Source organism: Amblyraja radiata, chromosome 15, assembly GCF_010909765.2.
Source record: "Amblyraja radiata isolate CabotCenter1 chromosome 15, sAmbRad1.1.pri, whole genome shotgun sequence".
NCBI lineage: Eukaryota > Metazoa > Chordata > Chondrichthyes > Rajiformes > Rajidae > Amblyraja > Amblyraja radiata.
The window spans coordinates 40,588,347-40,607,356 of NC_045970.1; the positions used below are offsets into that span (position 1 = coordinate 40,588,347).

Below are 19,010 nucleotides of genomic sequence, written 5' to 3' on the forward strand. Positions count from 1 at the left end.
TGTTTTAACGCGGCACGGTGCGTAGCGGGTTCTCCAGGTGGCTGTGCAGCCTTGGTGTGATACTCTTTTGTGCTTTCTCCACAGCACAGACGTGCAGTCTGGCCTAGTGGGGCTCTCGCTGCTCCCTGCAGATACCAGGATCCCAGACATGCTGCCAGAGTCGCTGGGCTTGTCGCGCAAGGAGCAGAATGAAAAGGAGAGCGGGACCACCGAGCGCGGGAAACGCAAGCGGAGAGATTCAGAGCGGGAGCAGGTGCTGAACTCTGCTGAAATTGGTTTAGTTTTACTCCTAGTTAAATGGTTGGGGTGCGGAGTGGTACAGCAGGTGGTGCTGCTGCCTTACAACTCCACCTTGGGTGCTGTCTGTCTGCAGTCTGCACGTTCACCCTGCGACCGCGTGGGATTCCCTCGAGTGCTCCAGTTTCCTCCCACATCTCAAAGACGTGTGGGGACAGTGGGTGACATTACCCCTTGTGTTGGTTCCTGTGTGTTCCTTGTGTAGGGCACGTGATGTGGAATCTGTCGCTGGGGAATGGGAATAATGGGATTGCTCAGAGTTGGTGTAAACCTTGGACTGAATGGCCTCTATTCATGAGCTGCTGCCTGGCCTGCTGAGCATTTCCAGCATTTTCTTGTTTATTTCCTTCACTTTGGTCCAACATAACTTGACAGACATCGGGTAAACCTCCCTTCATTTTTATTGGCTCTAAGCCAGCTTCTTCTCAGAACTGATTCTCCAACCTGAGGGCATTGCCCCCCAGGACCTCCTTCCTGTGGTCTGTACCTGTCACTCAACTGATGAGTGCATTCTGTGGGGAAGTGCTTGGTCTTGTGTGCTATTTCTTGCCAACTGAGGCGAGAGACCCATCTATCTTCTGAACCACTCTACAGACGACTCCTGCAAACATCAGGGGCATATGTGCCCGATGGGGTGACACAGCGGTAGAGTTGCTGCCTTACAGCGCCAGAGATCCGGGTTCGGTCCTGACTAAGGGTGCTGTCTCTGGAGTTTGTACGTTCTCCCTATGACCAGGTAGTTAATTTGGTGCTCCGGTTTCCTCCCACATTGCAAAGACGTACAGGTTTGTCGGTTAATTGACTTTGGTAAAAGATTGTGAATTGTGTCCACTGTGAAGGATAGTGCTAGTGTACGGGATAATTGCTGGTCGGCGCGGACTCATTGGACTGAAGGCCCTGTTTCATAAGCTGTATCTCGAAGCTAAACTAAATTCCAGTGTTTGTTTGTGTGTTTGCTCTCCCATTAGCTGCCCTCCAAAATATTGAAGAGACAGAAGAAACAGCGTTTGGAGGGGACTGATGGTGGGTTGGATGTGTACTGTCGGGAGGAAGAGGAAGAGGAGAGTGACACTGAATTTAAGGTGAGCTTCACTGAGTTTATAGCCCCTGCACAGAACAGAGAGTTTCCATCAACGCCCAGGTGTGGCCTCTCACCCAGAACGCTGCTCCCCTCAGTCCTTGCATCTAGTGCTCACAGTCACAGAACTGTACAGTACAGGCATAGGCCCTTCAGCCCACCATGTCTATGCCAACCAAACTGGAATACTGGGCTTGTCCCATTTGCCTGCGTTTGGCCCATATCCCTCTTATCCCTTCCTGTCAATATATCTCTGTTTTCTTGTCCGAACCCTGTCCGAATGTCTTTTAAATTACATCTGCTTCTATAACTTCCTCTGGCAGCTCATTCCAGATATGTACAACCCTCTGAGTGAAAACATTGCCCCTGAGATCCCTCAAATCTCTCCCTTTTCACCTTAAGCCTGTACCCTCTAGTTTTAGAATTCTCTACTCTGGGGAAAAGATTGTGAACATTCACTTTATCCGTGCCCTTGGTGATCTTGTTCACATCAATAAGGTCAACCCTCAGCCTCCTACACTCCAAAGGGAAAAAGTCCCAGCCTATCCAACCTCATCCTGTAACTCAAGCCCGCAAGCCCAGGTAACAGTTTGAAGAATCTCTTCTGCACCCTCTCCAACTTAATCCATTCTGATGTATGGGTTCCTCTCTAATCTCCTTCTGCCCTTTCTGTGCCTGCTCCCCCAGAATCCACAATCTTTTATGCTCCACTGAAGCCCATTTAAAACCTGCTCACCATTGTGAAGTGAGAGAGGTGGCACCTAATGCAGGCGCAGCAGGATGCTTCAAACGGCTCTGGGTCGGGTGATTTATCTATTATTGTGTATCTATTCCAGTTTTAATATTAACCAGGACACTGGGGGGAAAAGTAGTAGTTGTCAGCAGTGAAGCACTCCCTCAGTCCTACGTTGCAACTTTGACCAAGATTGTGTGCTTTGGTCTCTGGTGTAGGACTCAAGCCCACATCCCTGTACCATGAGCTGCAGCGGTGCCCAAGCTGCCTACCTCGATACATGAGACCACTGGGAGACAGACTCATTGCCCTGTGTTCTGCATCAGTTAGAGCAATGCCCTGGCTTGTCAGCCTGTGGAAGGCAGGTGGGGGTGGGGGGAAAGGGGCCAGTTTATTGTCACCCCGAGCACCCTTGGCAAGATAAGCTCCTCTGCATTTGCTTGATTCTGCGGGAGTTTCCCAACTGTCGGCTAACACTGCTTCGCCCTGTCCTCCCTCCGCAGAAGCCAAGTCCCGCCAAAGCCACGGTCGCCAGACTCCAGCTGCCCAATGGCTTTGCTTGGGACGCTGGTTTAAACACCATCGCGCTGGGACTGAAGGATCAAGAGGACATGAGCTCAGACAGCGAAGAAGAGCAGAGCACGAACGCCGAGGTAGGGGAGACCTCCGTGTCACTTTAGCACTGTTACTATTGAATTATCATTTGTCACGTGTACCAAGATTCAGTGAAAAGCTTTGTCTGTGCGCTATCCAGTCGAATCGTACCTTGCATGAGTACAATTAAACCGTACACAAGTTCAACAGGTAGTGCAAAGAGAAAAATACCAGAGTGCAGAACATAATGTTAAATTACAGGAAAAAAGTGCAAGGTCGGCAATGAGGTAGGTTGGAAGATCGGAACTACGCTCTCGCTCTTGGGAAGCTGCTCCTGAATCTGATGTTTTGCGTTTTCAAGCTCTTGTATCTTGTGTGGTGGGGAGGGGGGGGGGGGTGCCATAATGTCATGTGATAGGAGCAGAGTTGGGTCATTTGGCCCATTATGTCTACTCCTTTCAATCATGGCTGATCTACCTCTCCCTCCTAACCCCATTCTCCTGCCTTCTCCCCCCCCCCGACCCTCTAGCCCAGGCTGAGTCGGCGGGAAAAGGAAGCCAGCAGACGGCGTGAGGAGGTGGAGCTGTCGCGGACCGAGCAGCGTCTGGCCGACCCCACGCGGCAGCCCCAGACAGCAGACGACTTTGACCGTCTGGTGCTGAGCTCCCCCAGCAACTCCATAGTGTGGATACAGTACATGGCGTTCCACCTGCACGCCACCGAGATCGAGAAGGCACGGGCGGTGGGTGAGAGGGCCCTGAAAACCATCTCCTTCAGGTAGTGTTAAAGAAAATCCTGCAACACACCAAACAAACTCTGCAACACACTGTGACTCTGAAGATGGAGGGGACACACACATTCTCAAAGCCTTGTCCAGGACCCCCCCCCCCCCCCTCCCTACACACGACAGAGCTGCCCTCTACTCCGAGAGAAATCCCTCGCCCTCCCACATCACAACACTGTCCTCTCTGCTAACAACAGAAGGTGCTGGTAACACTCAGCTGGTCGGGCAGTTTCTCTGGGAAGAGAAACAGAACCACCATCTTGTGTCGAGCCAGGCTGATTTACTGCCCACATTTACCTTTTCACCACCTTCCCTGCACTGTCATGATTTCTGTCCCAGTCCCACAATCTCCTCTTCAAAACCGTTTATAAAATTAAAATTTTTTTTTTTTTTAAATTCCTCCTTCAGACAATCCACCCCCTGTCCCGGTTCCACGATGTTAAACTTCATCCAGTTTCTGGAAATGCATCTCAGCTCAGGGCAATGAAGTAATTGTCCTCAAACTATAACTCTTCTTCTCCGCTCATGCTGCCGAGTGTTTGCAGCAGCTTCTGTACGGTTCGGCTCTTGCTCCCTCCCTCATAAGAGCATAATTAGGCCATTTGGCCCATCAAGTCTACTGATTTATCTTTCCCTCTTAACCCCATTCATGTTCGTTTTGGCCTCTGCCTTTCAGGGAGGAGCAGGAGAAGCTGAATGTTTGGGTGGCCCTGCTGAACCTGGAGAATCTCTACGGCACTGAGGAGTCACTGACCAGGGTGTTCGAACGTGCCGTGCAGAACAGTGAACCCATCAAGGTCTTCCAGCAACTGGCCGGCGTCTACAGCAGGTCCGAGAAGTACAAGGTAGGCTGGCGGGTAACCCTGCGTCTGTTGGGGATGGTAAAACTGGGGGGGAGGAGGTTGGGGGCTCTATTGCTCTAACACTGGTCAGGAGAGGGCACCCACGCTGGCCTGAACTCCAGAGGCCCCAGGGACAGATGGTGCTCCCCCGTGCCTGGTTCACCGATCTACCCATACCAAGCCACCGGATGCAGAAGAGGTGATAATTTCCACTTTGTGTCTGACCCTGGGAGGGTGTGGATGGAGCTTCATTCTGTGTCTGACCCCGAAAATGTGTTTATATATTTTTTTTAAAATTTAAATCACACACTTCCACCACACGCTCCCAAGGTGAGAGACAGAGTAAAGCTCCCTCTGGCCCGGTCTGTCACATACTCCCAGGGTTAGAGACAGAGTAAAGCTCAACACAAAAGGCTGGTGTAACTCGGCAGTTCCTTCCTACACAAAGAGAAGCTCCCTCTACACAGCCTCATCCCACAATCCAGGGATCAGACAGACAGTCGCTGCCACAAAAAGGCTGGCAGCATCATCAAGGACCCACACCATCCTGGCCACACACTCATCTCCCCGCTACCTTCAGATAGAAGGTACTGGAGCCTGAAGACTGCAACATCCAGATTCAGAAACAGCTTCTTCCCCACAGCCATCAGGCTATTGAACTCAACTCAAACAAAACTCTGAACATTAATAGCCCATTATCTGTTTATTTGCACTTTATATGTTTTATTTATTCATGTGTGTATATATTTATACAATGGTATATGGACACGGTGACCTGTCCTGTATTCATGTCTTCTATATTCTGTTGTGCTGAAGCAAAGCAAGAATTTCATTGTCCTATCTGGGACACATGACAATAGACTGTCTTGAATCTTTTGAGAGTGAAGCACTTCTGCACCGTCCCGTCACACACTCGTGGGGCTGGGGAAGTATGGATTAGACAGTAAATCACCACTGCGCCACGCAGTAACTGTGGGTTGTGTTTTGCAGCAAGCGGACTCCCTGTACAACACCATGCTGAGACGGTTTCGCCAGGACAGCTCCGTCTGGCTGAGTTACGCCTCCTTCCTCTTGAAGCAGGGGCGCGCAGAGGGAGGCCATGCCTTGCTGCAGAGAGCCCTCAAGTGTCTGCCACAGAAAGAGCGTGAGTTGGGGGAGAGTGGGGTGTTCTGCTGTCTGCGTTTGTCACTTGGTGCGGGGCAGGAGGTTTCGTTTCATTAGCTGCTACAGCTTCACAATACCAACCTGACGGACAACTTGGAAAGGGCAGTGGATCAGAGGGCTGCAGATTATTATCATTATCATTATCATCCTTTGTTGTCATCTTGCAAAGCAACAGTTGTACAGTGCAAAATGAGAAGACGTTTCCCAGGGAATACCGGAGCATCGCACATAAAAACTTAAACATTTCACGCATAAAATAAAAAACGATAAAAAACAATCCAGTTCCTGATAAAACAGTACGAATAGTTTAACAAAAAAAGTGCAGGTAAAAACAGCAACATTAAAATACAAGTAAAAACAGTCATAAAATGTCCAGGGCAGCTGATTTAAGTGGCCTGAGCCAGTGCCAGAGTTATTACTCAGTGTCAGTTATTAAATTGTCAGTGCAAAAGCAGCAGAATCAGGTGGAGTGACTGTTTAGCAGCCTCACAGCCTGTGGCAGGAAGCTGTTTAGCAGTCTGGTTGTCCGGGCTTTGATGCTGCGGTATCTCTTGCCTGATGGCAGGAGATCTAGTTGTGTGTGGAGGGGGTGCAGTTTGTCCTTTGCTATGCTCAGTGGTTTTTTCAGACAGCGGCTCTGGAACAGTTCTTGTACCGAGGGTAGCGAGACGCCAATGATCCTCTCTGCTCCCCTCACTACCCTCTGCAGAGACTTTCAGTCTGAGCAGTTACAGTTGGAGTACCACGTGTTCATGCAGTACGTGAGTACAGACTCCACCGTGCCCCTGTAGAAAGTCCTGAGGATGTTGGTGGGAAGTGAGACCTATTTGAGTTTCCTCAGGTAGTGCAGTCGCTGATGGGCCCGTTTGACAACCCCAGTGTTGTTCCTGGACCAGGTGAGACTGTCTGTGATTTGCACTCCGAGGAACTTTATGCTCTCCACTCTCTCCGCCGTGGTGCCACTGATGTTGAGGGGTGTGTGTTTGGGCTGCGACCTCCTGAAATCGACAATCATCTCCTTTGTTTTGTCTACATTTAATTCTAAATTGTTGTTGCCGCACCAGTCCACTAGTTGTTTCACTTCCTCCCTGTACATTGTTTCATCCTCTCCACTGATGAGTCCCACCACTGTAGTGTCATCTGTGAATTTTATAATCCTGTTGTCCCTGAATCTAGCATCACAGTGATGTGTGAGCAGTGTGAACAACAGCAGGGCTGAGCACACAGCCTTGAGGGGAGCCGGTGCTCAGCGTGACTGAGCCTGAGGTGTTCTTGCCAACACGGAGTGACTGTAGTGATGCTCTATTATTTTGTGTGGGAAGGAACTGGTTTACCCCGAAGTCAGACACAAAATGCTGGAGTAGCTCAGCGGGACAGGCAGCATCTCTGTAGAGAAGGAATGGGTGACGTTTCAGGTCGAGATTCTTCTTCAGACAGAGTCTGGGGAAAGGGAACGAGAGATATAGACGACGATATAGAGAGATATAGAACAAAGATCTGTAATAAAGTAACGATCAAGGAAGCAGTCCATCGTTAGCTGTGGGCTAGTTGAAAACGAGTTATACAGACAATGTAACTCACCAGGACGCCAGTGAAACTAGTACAACGGCTAGGGTGGGGAGGGATGGAGAGAAAGGGGATTCAAAGGTTACTTGAAGTTGGAGAAATCAATATCATACCGCTGGGTTGTAAGCTGCCCAAGAAAATATGAGGTGCTGTTCCTCCAACTTGTGTTTAGTGTGTATCACTTTGTCTGTAGGAGGTGAGGACAGGGAGATGGAGGTTGGGATGTGTGGGGGCGAGTGAGTAGGAGGTGAGGAAATCGCAAGGACAATTGGGGAGCAGATCAAAGAGTTGGGAGACTTTCTGGAAATTATTGGAATTATTTAATGTTGGGGAGACACAGGGTGGGGGATAGAGTGATTATTTACACAGAGGGTGGTGGGTGTATGGAACGAGTTACCAGAGGAGGTAGTTGAGGCAGTTACTATAACAGCATTTAATAGATATGGACAGATACATGGATAGGAAAGGTGTAGAAGGACGTGGGCCAAACTCGGGCAAGTGGGACTAGCATAGATTGGGCATCTCTTCCAAGCTGTTATCAGGCAACTAAACCATCCTATTAACAACTAGAGAGTGGTCCTGAGCTATCATCTACCTCATTGGAGACCCTTAGACTTTAATCGGACTTTACTGGACTTTATCTTGCACTAAACGTTATTCCCTTTATCCTGTATCTGTACACTGTGGGCGACTCGATTGTAATCATGTATAGTCTTTTCACTGACTGGATAGCACGCAACAAAAAGCTTTACACTGTACCTCAGTACACGTGACAATAAACTAAACTACGCATCTTCGTTGATAAGGATGAGTTGAGCAAGGAGTCTGTTTCCCTGCTGTGTAACTAATACTTACACAAAAGTCCCTCTCAGTCTTGCCCTGTAGCTGGGTTGTTAAAATTGTGTTGGTGTGGTTCCTTATCCACTGGTTCTGGGGATTACGTGTGAATCGGACGTGTTTCAGATCTATTTCCACTCACACCGCGCAGGGTTTAAGACTGGGCACACGATAACACTGTTCAACACTTGAACCTGCTGCCCATGCAGTCAGATCCCGGCTTATCTCAAATCCATGTCTGTTTTTTAAGAGGCTTTTAGATAGGTACATGGATATGGAGGGAAGAGATATGGATCATGAGCAGGTAGAGGAGAATAATTTGGTTTAGTTAAGAGACACAACATTGAAATGGGTCCTTTGGCCCAACAAGTTCATTCGACCAGCAATCATGTGTCAACGCCAGTTCCATATTATGCAAGTTGCTCATCGACTCCCGATACATTAGCGGCAATTTACAGAGGGGCAATTGACATACAGAGCCGCACATCTTTGGGTTGAGGGAGTAAACCAGAGCGCCCGCCCGGAGGAGGCCCATGCGATCACAGAGGGAATGGGCAAAACACACACGCGCGCGCGCGCGCGCACACACACACACACACACACACACACACACACACACACACACACACACAGCGCCTGAGGTCAGTATGGACAATAAATGCAACTTGAACTTGAACGCTGGTGTCTGGCGCTGAGCCGATAGCTTCACCAGTTCTGCCACTACTGCTATAAACTCCCATCATGTTGGGGACGGACGTTGTCGGCAGAATGCCGTGCTCCTGTGCTGTACTGATCTGTGTGTGTGTGTGTTGCTTGTCTTTGCGCACTGGGCCCAGGGGAGATGCCGGCTGACGTTGCTCTTTCTTTGTACGCCGTTCCAGATGTTGATGTGATCGCCAAGTTTGCACAGCTGGAGTTCCGGATGGGAGACACGGAGCGGGCCAAGGCCATGTTTGAGAACACGCTGAGCAGCTACCCAAAGCGCACGGACCTGTGGTCTGTCTACATCGACATGGTGGTGAAGTACGGCACCCAGGAGGAGGTCAGGTATGTCCCGTCTGGAAGGGGGCAGGGTGAGGAGAAAGAGGGGAGGTTCCCAGAAGACTTCATTGAATGCCGAGAGTTAGGCTCTGGCTAGGGGGGTATAGGTGTAAGGTGTGAGAGGGTGGTGGGTATATGGAACAAGCTGCCAGAGGAGGTTGTTGAGGCAGGTACTATAAACAACATTTAAGAGACATTGGACAAGTACAAGGAAAGGATTAGTGATACGACATAAACACAGGCAAATGGGGCTAGCTAAGATGTGGTATCTTGGTCACAGCGTTTGACCCATATGCTTCTAAACATTTCCATTCATGTACTTGTCCAAATGTCTTAAAATGTACCTTCGTCTACTACCCCCACTGACAGATGGTTGCATATGCCCACCACTCTCTGTGTCCGTGCTGTGTGACTCTAAATCTAACCTTCTCTCCCATTCTCCCACTTATTTCCCCCCTCCACTCTGGTCTCTTGCCCACACTGCACTAGACATATTCTGGACAGAGCCGTGCACCTCAAGGCAGCTCCCAAGAAGATCAAGTTTTTCTTCAAGCGCTACCTGGACTATGAGAGGAAGCAGGGCACTGCGGAGCGGGTGCGGGCCGTCAAGGAGAAGGCTCTGGCGTACGTGGAGTCGCGCGGCTCGATGGAAGGGAGCTAGCCCTGCCTGCCCGCCCGCCCTGCCACCAGCGCCCTCTGTACATTGGACCCCCAGACGGGCCGGCCGATCTCCCGGTGAGGTGGAGCCTCCGGGCCGAATCTGCCCTGATGCTGCGCCTCATCCGTTTGTCTTCTCCGCTGGGACTGGCCGGCTTCCCAAGGGATGGTCTCGGCTGGGGGGAGGAGCACCGACTCTGCACAGACGGTTCTATGGCTGAGCCTGAAGCTGCAGGATGAGCGGGACCCCAGTGACATCCCACATTGGCCACAGTCGCAGCTCGCAGTGGGGGGGGGGGGGGGGGGTCTGTTCCCTGCGGGGGAGGCATCCCAGGGCAAGGCCAGTGCTGTGTGATGCTGTAATAAAGCTGATGTGTTGGTTTATTATTGTCTGTTGTTTGATGCTGTCCAGTCAAATCACACCGTACATGGGCATAGTCAAACCATGCAGACCTATTGTTACAACTACAGAGGAAGTGCAGCTAGAAATAAAGTCCAGTGTCTGCGATGAGGTAGGTTGGAAGATTAGGACTGCCCCAAGCTTGTGGGAGACTGTTCAGTGGTCTGAATAGTTCTTTCCTGTCCAAATGTCGTAAAATGTACCTGCCTCGGCTCCTGAATCTGGAGCTACAAGCTTTGAAAGTTGTGTGTCTTCTGCCTGACTGGAGAGGGAATGGCTTTTTCATAGAAACTAGGTGCAGGAGGAGGTCATTCGGCCCTTTGAGCCAGCACCGCCATTCATTGTGATCATGGCTGATCATCCCCAATCAATAACCCATGCCTGCCTTCTCCCCATATCCCTTGATTCCACTAGCCCCTAGAGCTCTATCTAACTCTCTGTTAAATCCATCCAGTGATTTGGCCTCCACTGCCCTCTGTGGCAGGGAATTCCACAAATTCACAACTGGGTGAAAACGTTTTTTCTCACCTCAGTCTTAAATGGCCTCCCCCTTATTCTAAGACTGTGGCCCCTGGTTATTCTAAGACTGCCCCCTGGTTTTCCATGCCAATCAAGTTGATACATGTGCTTACAATTGACCTATAACCCTCTAAACCACTCCTGCCATCTATGCTCTTGCTCTTCCCTATAACAACGTAATGATATGGTACGATAACATTTGAAAGACACGGGTATGGATATAAAAAGGTTGGAGGTCTATGGGCAAACATTGGGAAATGGGACTAGCTTAGATGAGGCATCTTGGTTGGCATATGCAAGTTGGAGCAAATGGTCTGTTTCTGTGCTGGGTGGTTCTGCCTGGTGAATGAGATTGGACCAGGCCAGTGTGGGTGTAAATGAGGCTTTTGGTCAAGTGCCAGCGAGGGGGTGGGTGTAGATGGCTGTGGGGACCAGGCTCAGACCTTGCTGCAGAAGACCACCTTCTCCCAACGGACCTGGCTGCCGTTGTTGATCTTGGCGACGGGCAACTGCAGGACGGGACCACCGGGCCGGGCGCCACGTTCAGGGGCGGCTTGTGGATGTGCCAGTCCCGCAACAGTTTGTTCATGGCCTCGCTGTCAGTGATCCCGAAGAGCTTGGGCTGAGAGTCCAAATCGGCGCGGGGGTCTGGCGGGACGTGGGGGCCGCAGCCTCGACTCAGCTCACCCCCCATCTCCAGGAAGAAGCGCTGCACAATGTTCATACTAGCCCTCTGGAAACCTGTCCCTTCAGCCCACAACACCCATACTAGCGCTCCAGAAACCCCACTGGCCACCAATATTGGAATAGGTGGAGAGGTGGAATATTGCGTTGGGGGAACCAGCCCTCCCGTGTGATGCTGGGACCCAACGGGTCACACTTAGTCTAGTATTCCTCTAAACCTTTCCTATCCTTTTTTTCTGTCCAAATGGATTTTAAACATTGTAATTGTATCCACTTCTATAGCTTCTTCTGGCATCTCATTCCAGATATGGACAACCCTCTAAGTGAAAAAGTTGCCTCTGAGATCCCTCAACTCTGTCCCCTCTCACCTTAACCATATGCCCTCTAGCTATAGAATCCTCTACCCTGGGAAAAAGACTGTGTTCACTTTATCCATGCCCCTTGTGATCTTGTACACCTGAATAAGGTCACCCCTCAGCCTCCTATGCTCCAGGGAGAAAAACAAGTCTCAGCCTATCCAACCTCTCCTTGTAACTCAAGACGGCAAGCCCATTTAACAGTGGTTGTCACGTTGGACTTAAGGGTGGGATGTTGTTCCAGTTGTTGACTGAATGATGATTTAATTTGTATTTAATTTAAATGATAATTTGTTTAAATTGGTTTTATAATGACCTAGGCATTTTCCGAGTTACAATTTGCATTCAATTTGAATTACCTTTCAAGGACTCTCCAACTAATTCTCTTGCAGCAGAACAAAGTCATGGTGATAAAGAAAGACACACAGTGCTGGAGTAACTCAGTGGATCAGGCAGCATCATTGGAGAAAAAGCATGGGTGACATTTCGGGTCGGGAACCTCCCTTTTGCACAAGGTCATGGTGATGTTGAGAAGAGCAACACAAGAGGTTGGGGCAGGAGTTGTCCATCTGCCATCAAGCATGACCTCTACACATTCCTGTCCCCTGATTAGAGAAAGTCAAGAATGCTTCACCATCACGTGTATCAGCACCTATTGCCTGCCAAGCTTTGTCCAAGCAAAGCAGCTGGGGTCTGGCGACCGTGGCTTTAGCGGAACTTGGCTTCTGCGGAGGGAGACCAGGGCGAAGCAGCGTTAGCCGACAGTTGGGAACCTCCCGCAGAATCAAGCAAATGCAGAGGAGCTCATCTTGCCGAGGGTGCTCGGGGTGACAATATAACTGGCCCCTTCCCCCCCCCCCCCCCCCCGCCTTCCACAGGCTGACAAGCCAGGGCATTGCTCCAACTGATGCAGAACACGGGGCAACGAATTTGTCTCCCAGTGGCCTCACGTACAGTGGGTAGGCAGCTTGGGCACTGCTGCAACTCATGGTACAGGGATGAGGGCTTGAGTCCTACACCAGAGACCAAAGCACACAATCTTGGTCAAAGTTGCAACGTAGGACTGGGGGAGTGCTTCACTGCTGACAACTACTACTTTCCCCCCAGTGTCCTGGTTAATATTAAAACCGGAATAGATACACAATAATAGATAAATCACCCGACCCAGAGCCGTTTGAAGCATCCTGCTGTGCCTGCATTAGGTGCCACCTCTCTCACTTCACAATGGTGAGCAGGTTTTAAATGGGCTTCAGTGGAACATGAAGGATTGTGGATTCTGGGGGGAATGGGGCAGCAGGCACAGATAGGGCAGAAGCTGCAGGACTTTCCACATTACAGGGAGGTGATTAGAGAGGAACCCATACATCAGAATGGATTAAGTTGGAGAGGGTGCAGATGAGATTCTTCAAACTGTTACCTGGGCTTGCGGGCTTGAGTTACAGGATTAAGTTGGATAGGCTGGGACGTTTTCCCTATGGGGTGTAGGAGGCTGAGGGGTAACCTTATTGAGGTGAACAAGATCATGAGGGGCATGGATAAAGTAAATGCTCACAATCTTTTCCCCCAGTAGAGAATTCTAAAACTACAGGGTACAGGCTTAAGGTGAAATGGGAGAGATTTTAGAGGGACCTCAGGGGCAATGTTTTCACTCAGAGGATTGTACGTATCTGGAATGAGCTGCCAGATGAAGTTATAGAAGCAGATGTAATTTAAAGGACATTCAGACAGATATATTGACAGGAAGGGATAAGAGGGATATGGGCCAAATGCAGGCAAATGGGACAAGCCCAGTATTCCAGTTTGGTTGGCATGGACATGCTGGGCTGAAGGGCCGATGCCTGTACTGTACAGTTCTGTGATTGTGAGCACTAGATGCAAGGACTGAGGGGAGCAGCGTTCTGGGTGAGAGGACACACCTGGGCGTTGATGGAAACTCTGTTCTGTGCAGGGGCTATAAACTCAGTGATGCTCACCTTAAATTCAGTGTCACTCTCCTCTTCCTCTTCATCCCGACAGTACACATCCAACCCACCATCAGTCCCCTCCAAACTCTGTTTCATCTGTCTCTTCAATATTTTGGAGGGCAGCTAATGGGAGAGCAAACACACAAACAAGCACTGGAATTTAGTTTAGCTTCGAGATACAGCTTTGAAACAGGCCCTTCAGTCCAATGAGTCCGCGCCGGCCAGCAATCACCCCGTACACTAGCACTGTCCTTCACAGTGGACACAATTCACAATCTTTTACCAAAGTCAATTAACCGACAAACCTGTACGTCTTTGGAATGTGGGAGGAAACCGGAGCACCAAATTATCTACCTGGTCATAGAGAGAACGTACAAACTCCACAGACCACACCCTTAGTCCGGACCGAACCCGGATCTTTGGCACAAGACCAAGCACTTCCCCACAGGATGCACTCATCAGTTGAGTGACAAGTACAGACCACAGGGAATGGGTCCTGGGGGTGGGGCAATGTACTCAGGTTGGAGAACTTCAGTTCTGAGAAGAAGCTGGCTTGGAGCCAATAAAAATGAAGGGAGGTTTACCTGATGCCTATCATGTTATGCTGGACCAAAGTGAAGGAAATAAACAAGAAAATGCTGGAAATGCTCAGCAGGCCAGGCAGCAGCTCATGAATAGAGGCCATTCAGTCCAAGGTTTACACCAACTCTGTGCAATCCCATTATTGCCATTCCCCAGCGACAGATTCCACATCACGTGCCCTACACAAGGAACACACAGGAACCAACACAAGGGGTAATATCACCCACTGTCCCCACACGTCTTTGGGATGTGGGAGGAAACTGGAGCACTCGAGGGAAACCCACGCGGTCGCAGGGAGAACGTGCAGACTCCAGACAGACAGCACCCAAGGTGGAGTTGTAAGGCAGCAGCACTACCTGTTGTACCACTCCGCACCCCAACCATTTAACTAGGAGTAAAACTAAACCAATTTCAGCAGAATTCAGCACCTGCTCCCGCTCTGAATCTCTCCGCTTGCGTTTCCCGCGCTCGGTGGTCCCGCTCTCCTTTTCATTCTGCTCCTTGCGCGACAAGCCCAGCGACTCTGGCAGCATGTCTGGGTTCCTGGTATCTGCAGGGAGCAGCGAGAGCCCCACTAGGCCAGACTGCACGTCTGTGCTGTGGAGAAAGCACAAAAGAGTATCACACCAGGGCTGCACAGCCACCTGGAGAACCCGCTACGCACCGTGCCGCGTTAAAACACTCAGGTACTTCCTCAGGAGGTACTGGAGAGGGTGCCCAGAAATGACTAGAATATCACAGAAATTATGTCCTTCAACTAACTGATCACCTTGTGGTGGCAGGTTACAGAGAGGTGTTCAGAATCACAATTTTGAGGATAAACACAACGCGAAGTGTTGGAGGAACTCAGCGGGTCAGGCAGCATCTGCGGAGGGAATGGACAGATGATGTTTCGGGTCAGGACCTTTCCTCAGACTGATGCAAATATCATCTGTCCATTCCCTCCACACATGTTGCCTGACCCGCTGAGGTCCTCCAGCACTGTGCACTTTGTTTCTCCTCAAACCTTTGACTGAATACATCTGAATAGCAAGTTCTGGATTCTCACTGATCTATGAAGGATCTCCTAAAGCCAACGGGCAGGTTAAGGCATCACCTTTTTAGTCCAGTGGATAGCTGGAGACTCAGCCACATATGCCCACACTCCCAGCCAACTCCCACCTCAGTACTTTCACCGTCACCAGCTTTCCCTTGGGTATATTCTCCTGGTAGATTCTGTTGTCGATGACGGAGTAATCAGTGACTTGCTGATATTCAACAAGGCCCGACAGAGAGGCAGACAGGCTGAAACACGAAGATAACACGCTGAAGAAGGTGAGCTGCCCATCACTGTACATTCACACACTCCGATTACAACACTGTTTTCACATTCAACAAGAACACCTCAAGCTGCAGGCTGCATCCACCCACTGGTGCCCATCCTCCTGCAGAATACGGGAGAAATGGGAAATATGTTTCAATATGATTGATCCACATGTTGTTTGGATAATGTGAAAGCAAACGGTGTGGAGGAGCAGTGTCGCAGCGGTAGAGTTGCTGCCTTACAGGAAAGAGACCCGGCTTCCACCCCGACTATGGGTGCTGTCTGTACGGAGTTTGCACGTTCTCCGTGACTACATGGGGTTTCCCTTGGGATGCTCCACTTTCCTCCCACACTCCAAAAACATGCAGGTTTGTAGGTTAATTGACTTTGGTAAAATTATCCACAGTGTGCAGGATACTGTTAGTGCACAGGGTGATCGCTGATTGCAGACTTGGTGGGCCAAAGGGCTTGTTCTCACACTGTATTATCCAAAGTCTAAAGTAAAGTAAACAGAGATTCACAGCACATGCTCACGACTAGTTGGATTTAGCTCTTAGGGCTAACGGAATCAATGGATATGGGGGGGGGAAACAGAAAGGGGGTACTGATTTTGGATGTTCAGCTATGATCATATTGAATGGCGGTGCTGGCTCGAGGGGCCGAATGTCCCACTCCTGCGTCTATTTTCTATGTGTCCATGTAAAAGAATGACGAGGGGCGTGGACAATCCCAAAGGCATATCGAAAGGGGAGCAGAGAGGTAACATTGTCTGAAGAAGGGTCTCGACCCGAAATGTCACCCATTCATTCTCTCCAGATATGCTGCCTGTAGTGTCTATCTTCGGTGTAAACCAGCATCTGCAGTTCCTTCCTAACATCAGTGGGGATGCAAGCTGAAGGAAACGGGAGAACAGGTATCAACGAGCATGGTGTGACTGTGAGGGTTGAATTTTGATATAGGTTGTGCCCCACAAGGATGTGTGTTCCGAAGGCTGTGGAGGCAAGTCAATAGATATTTTTAGGGTAGAGACAGATAGATTCTTAGTAAGTACGGGTGTCAGAGGTTCTTGAGAGAAGGCAGGAGAATGGGGTTAAGAGGGAAAGATAGATAATCCATGATTGAATGGCGGAGTGGACTCGATGGGCCGAATGGCCTAATCCTGCTCCTATAATTAATGATAATAATAATAATAATAATAATAAATACTTTATTGATCCCCTCAGGGAAATTCAGATGTCCAGAAGCCCCCAACCAACAAACCCACAGATTCAAAACGAACGCAGACAGAAAATACATAGAATACAATGTGGACACTACCTGAGAGCAATAAATACTTAAAAAGACCAATAATTAACAATTAAAAATTACAAAATGCATCCCCCTACAGCCTAGCGGTCCGAATTATAAAATCTAATGGCTGCAGGGGTGAAGGATCTCCTGAACCGCTCCGTTCTACAGGGCAGGGAGAGGAGCCGGTTGTTGTTCCGAGTGCTCTTTTGACTCTCCAGAATGACATGGAGAGGATGCCTGGGGTTTTTCAGGATGACCTGCACCTTGTGCCTCATACGCCTCTCAAGCACATCCATCCCAGAGTCTACTCTCCCCTCCAGCACTGAGCTAGCTCGTTTAACCAGTTTGACCAGCTTCTTGTTGTTTTTTGCACTAATGCTGTTGCCACAGCAGACAACAGCGTAGAAAATAACACTTGCAACCACAGTGTTGTAAAACATGTGCAGCATATCATTACACACATTGAAGGATTTGAGCCTTCTGAGGAAAAAGAGTCTGCTCTGGCCTTTTTTGTAGAGGGAGTCAGAGTTGACAGACCAGTCCAGTTTGTTGTCAAGGTGCACTCCAAGGTATTTATATGTCTGCACCACCTCAATGTCAGCCCCTGCAGCGTTGACCGGCTGAAGGGGGAGCTTGGACCTGCCAAAGTTAACCGCCATCTCTTTAGTCTTAGTTGTGTTCAGGATGAGACAGTTCTCTTCACTCCAGGCACAAAAAGAACTGGTCAAGTTCCTGTATTCCTCCTCCTGCCCGTTCCTTACACATGCCACAATCGCTGTATCATCTGAATATTTCTGTACGTGGCATGTGTCAGACTTATAGTTAAAGTCTGCTGTATACAGGGTGAAGAGGAACGGGGCCAGAACCGTTCCCTGTGGGGCTCCAACATTGCACACCACTGTGCCAGAGACACTGTCCCCCAGCTTGACAAACTGTGGTCTACCCGTCAGGTAGTCGCATATCCAGGAGATAAATGTGGAATCCACCCCCATCTTCTTAAGTTTGTCATTCAGAATCAGGGGTTGGATGGTGTTGAACGCACTTGAGAAGTCGAAGAACATAATCCTCACATAGCCACCGGGGTTGTCCAAAAAGGAGTAGATCCTGTGCAGCATGTAGAGGACTGCGTCATCCACCCCAATGTTCTCCTGGTATGCAAACTGTAGTGGGTCGAGTGCCTGCTGGACTTGTGGTCTCAGGAGACGAATGAGTAGCCGCTCCATTGTTTTCATGATATGGGATGTAAGGGCCACCGGTCTGTAGTCGTTGATCTCGGTCGGCCGCCCTGCTTTGGAAACCGGCACGAGACATGATGTTTCCCACAGACCTGGTACCCTCCCTGACTGGAGGCTCAGGTTGAAAATGGCCTGGAGCGGCTCCGCCAGCTGAGCCGCACAGTCTTTTAGTAGCCTGGGACATACACCATCAGGGCCAGCTGCTTTACCAGGGCGCAACCTCCTCAGCTCAGCTCTCACCTCGTCCTCCGTGAAGAACGGTTGAGGAGCTGCCGGCACAGGAGGTGCTGCAGCTGTGGTGTTGGGGGGGGGGGGGGGGGGCGGCCTCGTGGTGGGGATGGTGGGGAGAGGCTGCACCTGTAGAGGTGGGAGGGGATACCAGATCAAACCTGTTATAGAACAGGTTAAACTCATTGGCCTGTGTTTATATAATGAACGTAAGAATTTCAGTTGTACAATTGAATAACTAGACACTGATGACTGTGCGGCCAGGTTCTGCTCCAATTCCATCTGCAATTTGCCATTTGTAGTGTGTACATCACTGCGGTGGTCCGGGTATCAAACAATGATGAGACGGAGTTAACGTTGAAAGCAAAATTGTTGTTTTGGCACCATTGAATCACAATATCAATCTCCCTCCTATCCTCTGACTCACCATTAGATTCATTATTTGTCCAACAACGATAGCATCCTCAGCAGATGTAAAGATGAGACTGGCTACACAGTCATGGGTATAGTGCAAGTAGAGCACATGACTGAACAATGGTCCTTGAGGTGCCCCTGTGGTGAGTAATCGGTGAGGAAGTGTTGTCGCCAATTGGTCCAGATTGCGGTCTGCCAGTGAGGAAGTTGAAGATCCAGTTGCATAAAGATGTACAGAGACCCAGTTCTCTGAGTTTGATGATAAGCTTGGAGATAATGGCGTTGAATGCCAGCTACAGTTGATGCATTCTTATTGTCCAAGTGGTCCAGTGAAGAGTGGAGAGCCAGCGAGATCACACCCCCTGTAGATCTATTGTGGCAGTGGGCAAATTGTAGTGGGTCCAGGTTCTTGTTGAGGAAGGAGTTGATATGTGTCAAACCA

At 49.7% G+C, this 19,010-nt stretch overlaps 2 protein-coding genes across 4 annotated transcripts in view; one reads left to right on the plus strand and one right to left on the minus strand.

Annotated features, from left to right (window-relative positions):
• Positions 1-9,977, plus strand: part of pdcd11 (programmed cell death 11) — a 43,578-nt gene extending 33,601 nt beyond the window's left edge. For all 3 annotated transcript variants that reach the window (XM_033034177.1, XM_033034178.1, XM_033034176.1), the window contains exons 30-37: positions 85-253; positions 1,266-1,379; positions 2,612-2,761; positions 3,232-3,479; positions 4,163-4,331; positions 5,319-5,472; positions 8,777-8,942; positions 9,426-9,977. In XM_033034177.1, the coding sequence (XP_032890068.1) occupies positions 85-253; positions 1,266-1,379; positions 2,612-2,761; positions 3,232-3,479; positions 4,163-4,331; positions 5,319-5,472; positions 8,777-8,942; positions 9,426-9,597 (1,342 nt within the window). In that variant the 3' untranslated portion in view covers positions 9,598-9,977. The remainder of the gene's footprint in view (positions 1-84; positions 254-1,265; positions 1,380-2,611; positions 2,762-3,231; positions 3,480-4,162; positions 4,332-5,318; positions 5,473-8,776; positions 8,943-9,425) is intronic.
• A 972-nt stretch (positions 9,978-10,949) lies between these two features.
• LOC116981412 (protein RRP5 homolog) lies at positions 10,950-15,450 on the minus strand. The gene is made up of 5 exons (XM_033034466.1): positions 15,260-15,450; positions 14,527-14,695; positions 13,526-13,639; positions 12,212-12,277; positions 10,950-11,108 (listed from the first exon to the last, which is right to left on the minus strand). Exons 1-5 carry the CDS (start codon positions 15,433-15,435, stop codon positions 10,950-10,952), a joined length of 684 nt encoding a protein of 227 aa, XP_032890357.1. The 5' UTR covers positions 15,436-15,450.
• Positions 15,451-19,010: the final 3,560 nt, after the last annotated feature.

Bases quoted from the DNA above. Each gene is read 5' to 3' on its own strand.
- LOC116981412 (XM_033034466.1), bottom strand. From the start codon at position 15,435: ATGTACAGTGATGGGCAGCTCACCTTCTTCAGCGTGTTATCTTCGTGT. The intron at 13,640-14,526 runs GTGCTGAATTCT...CTCTCCCATTAG, and splicing joins GAGATTCAGAGCGGGAGCAG to CTGCCCTCCAAAATATTGAA. The intron at 11,109-12,211 runs GCAATAGGTGCT...GATCACTGACAG, and splicing joins GCTTGGACAAAGCTTGGCAG to CGAGGCCATGAACAAACTGT.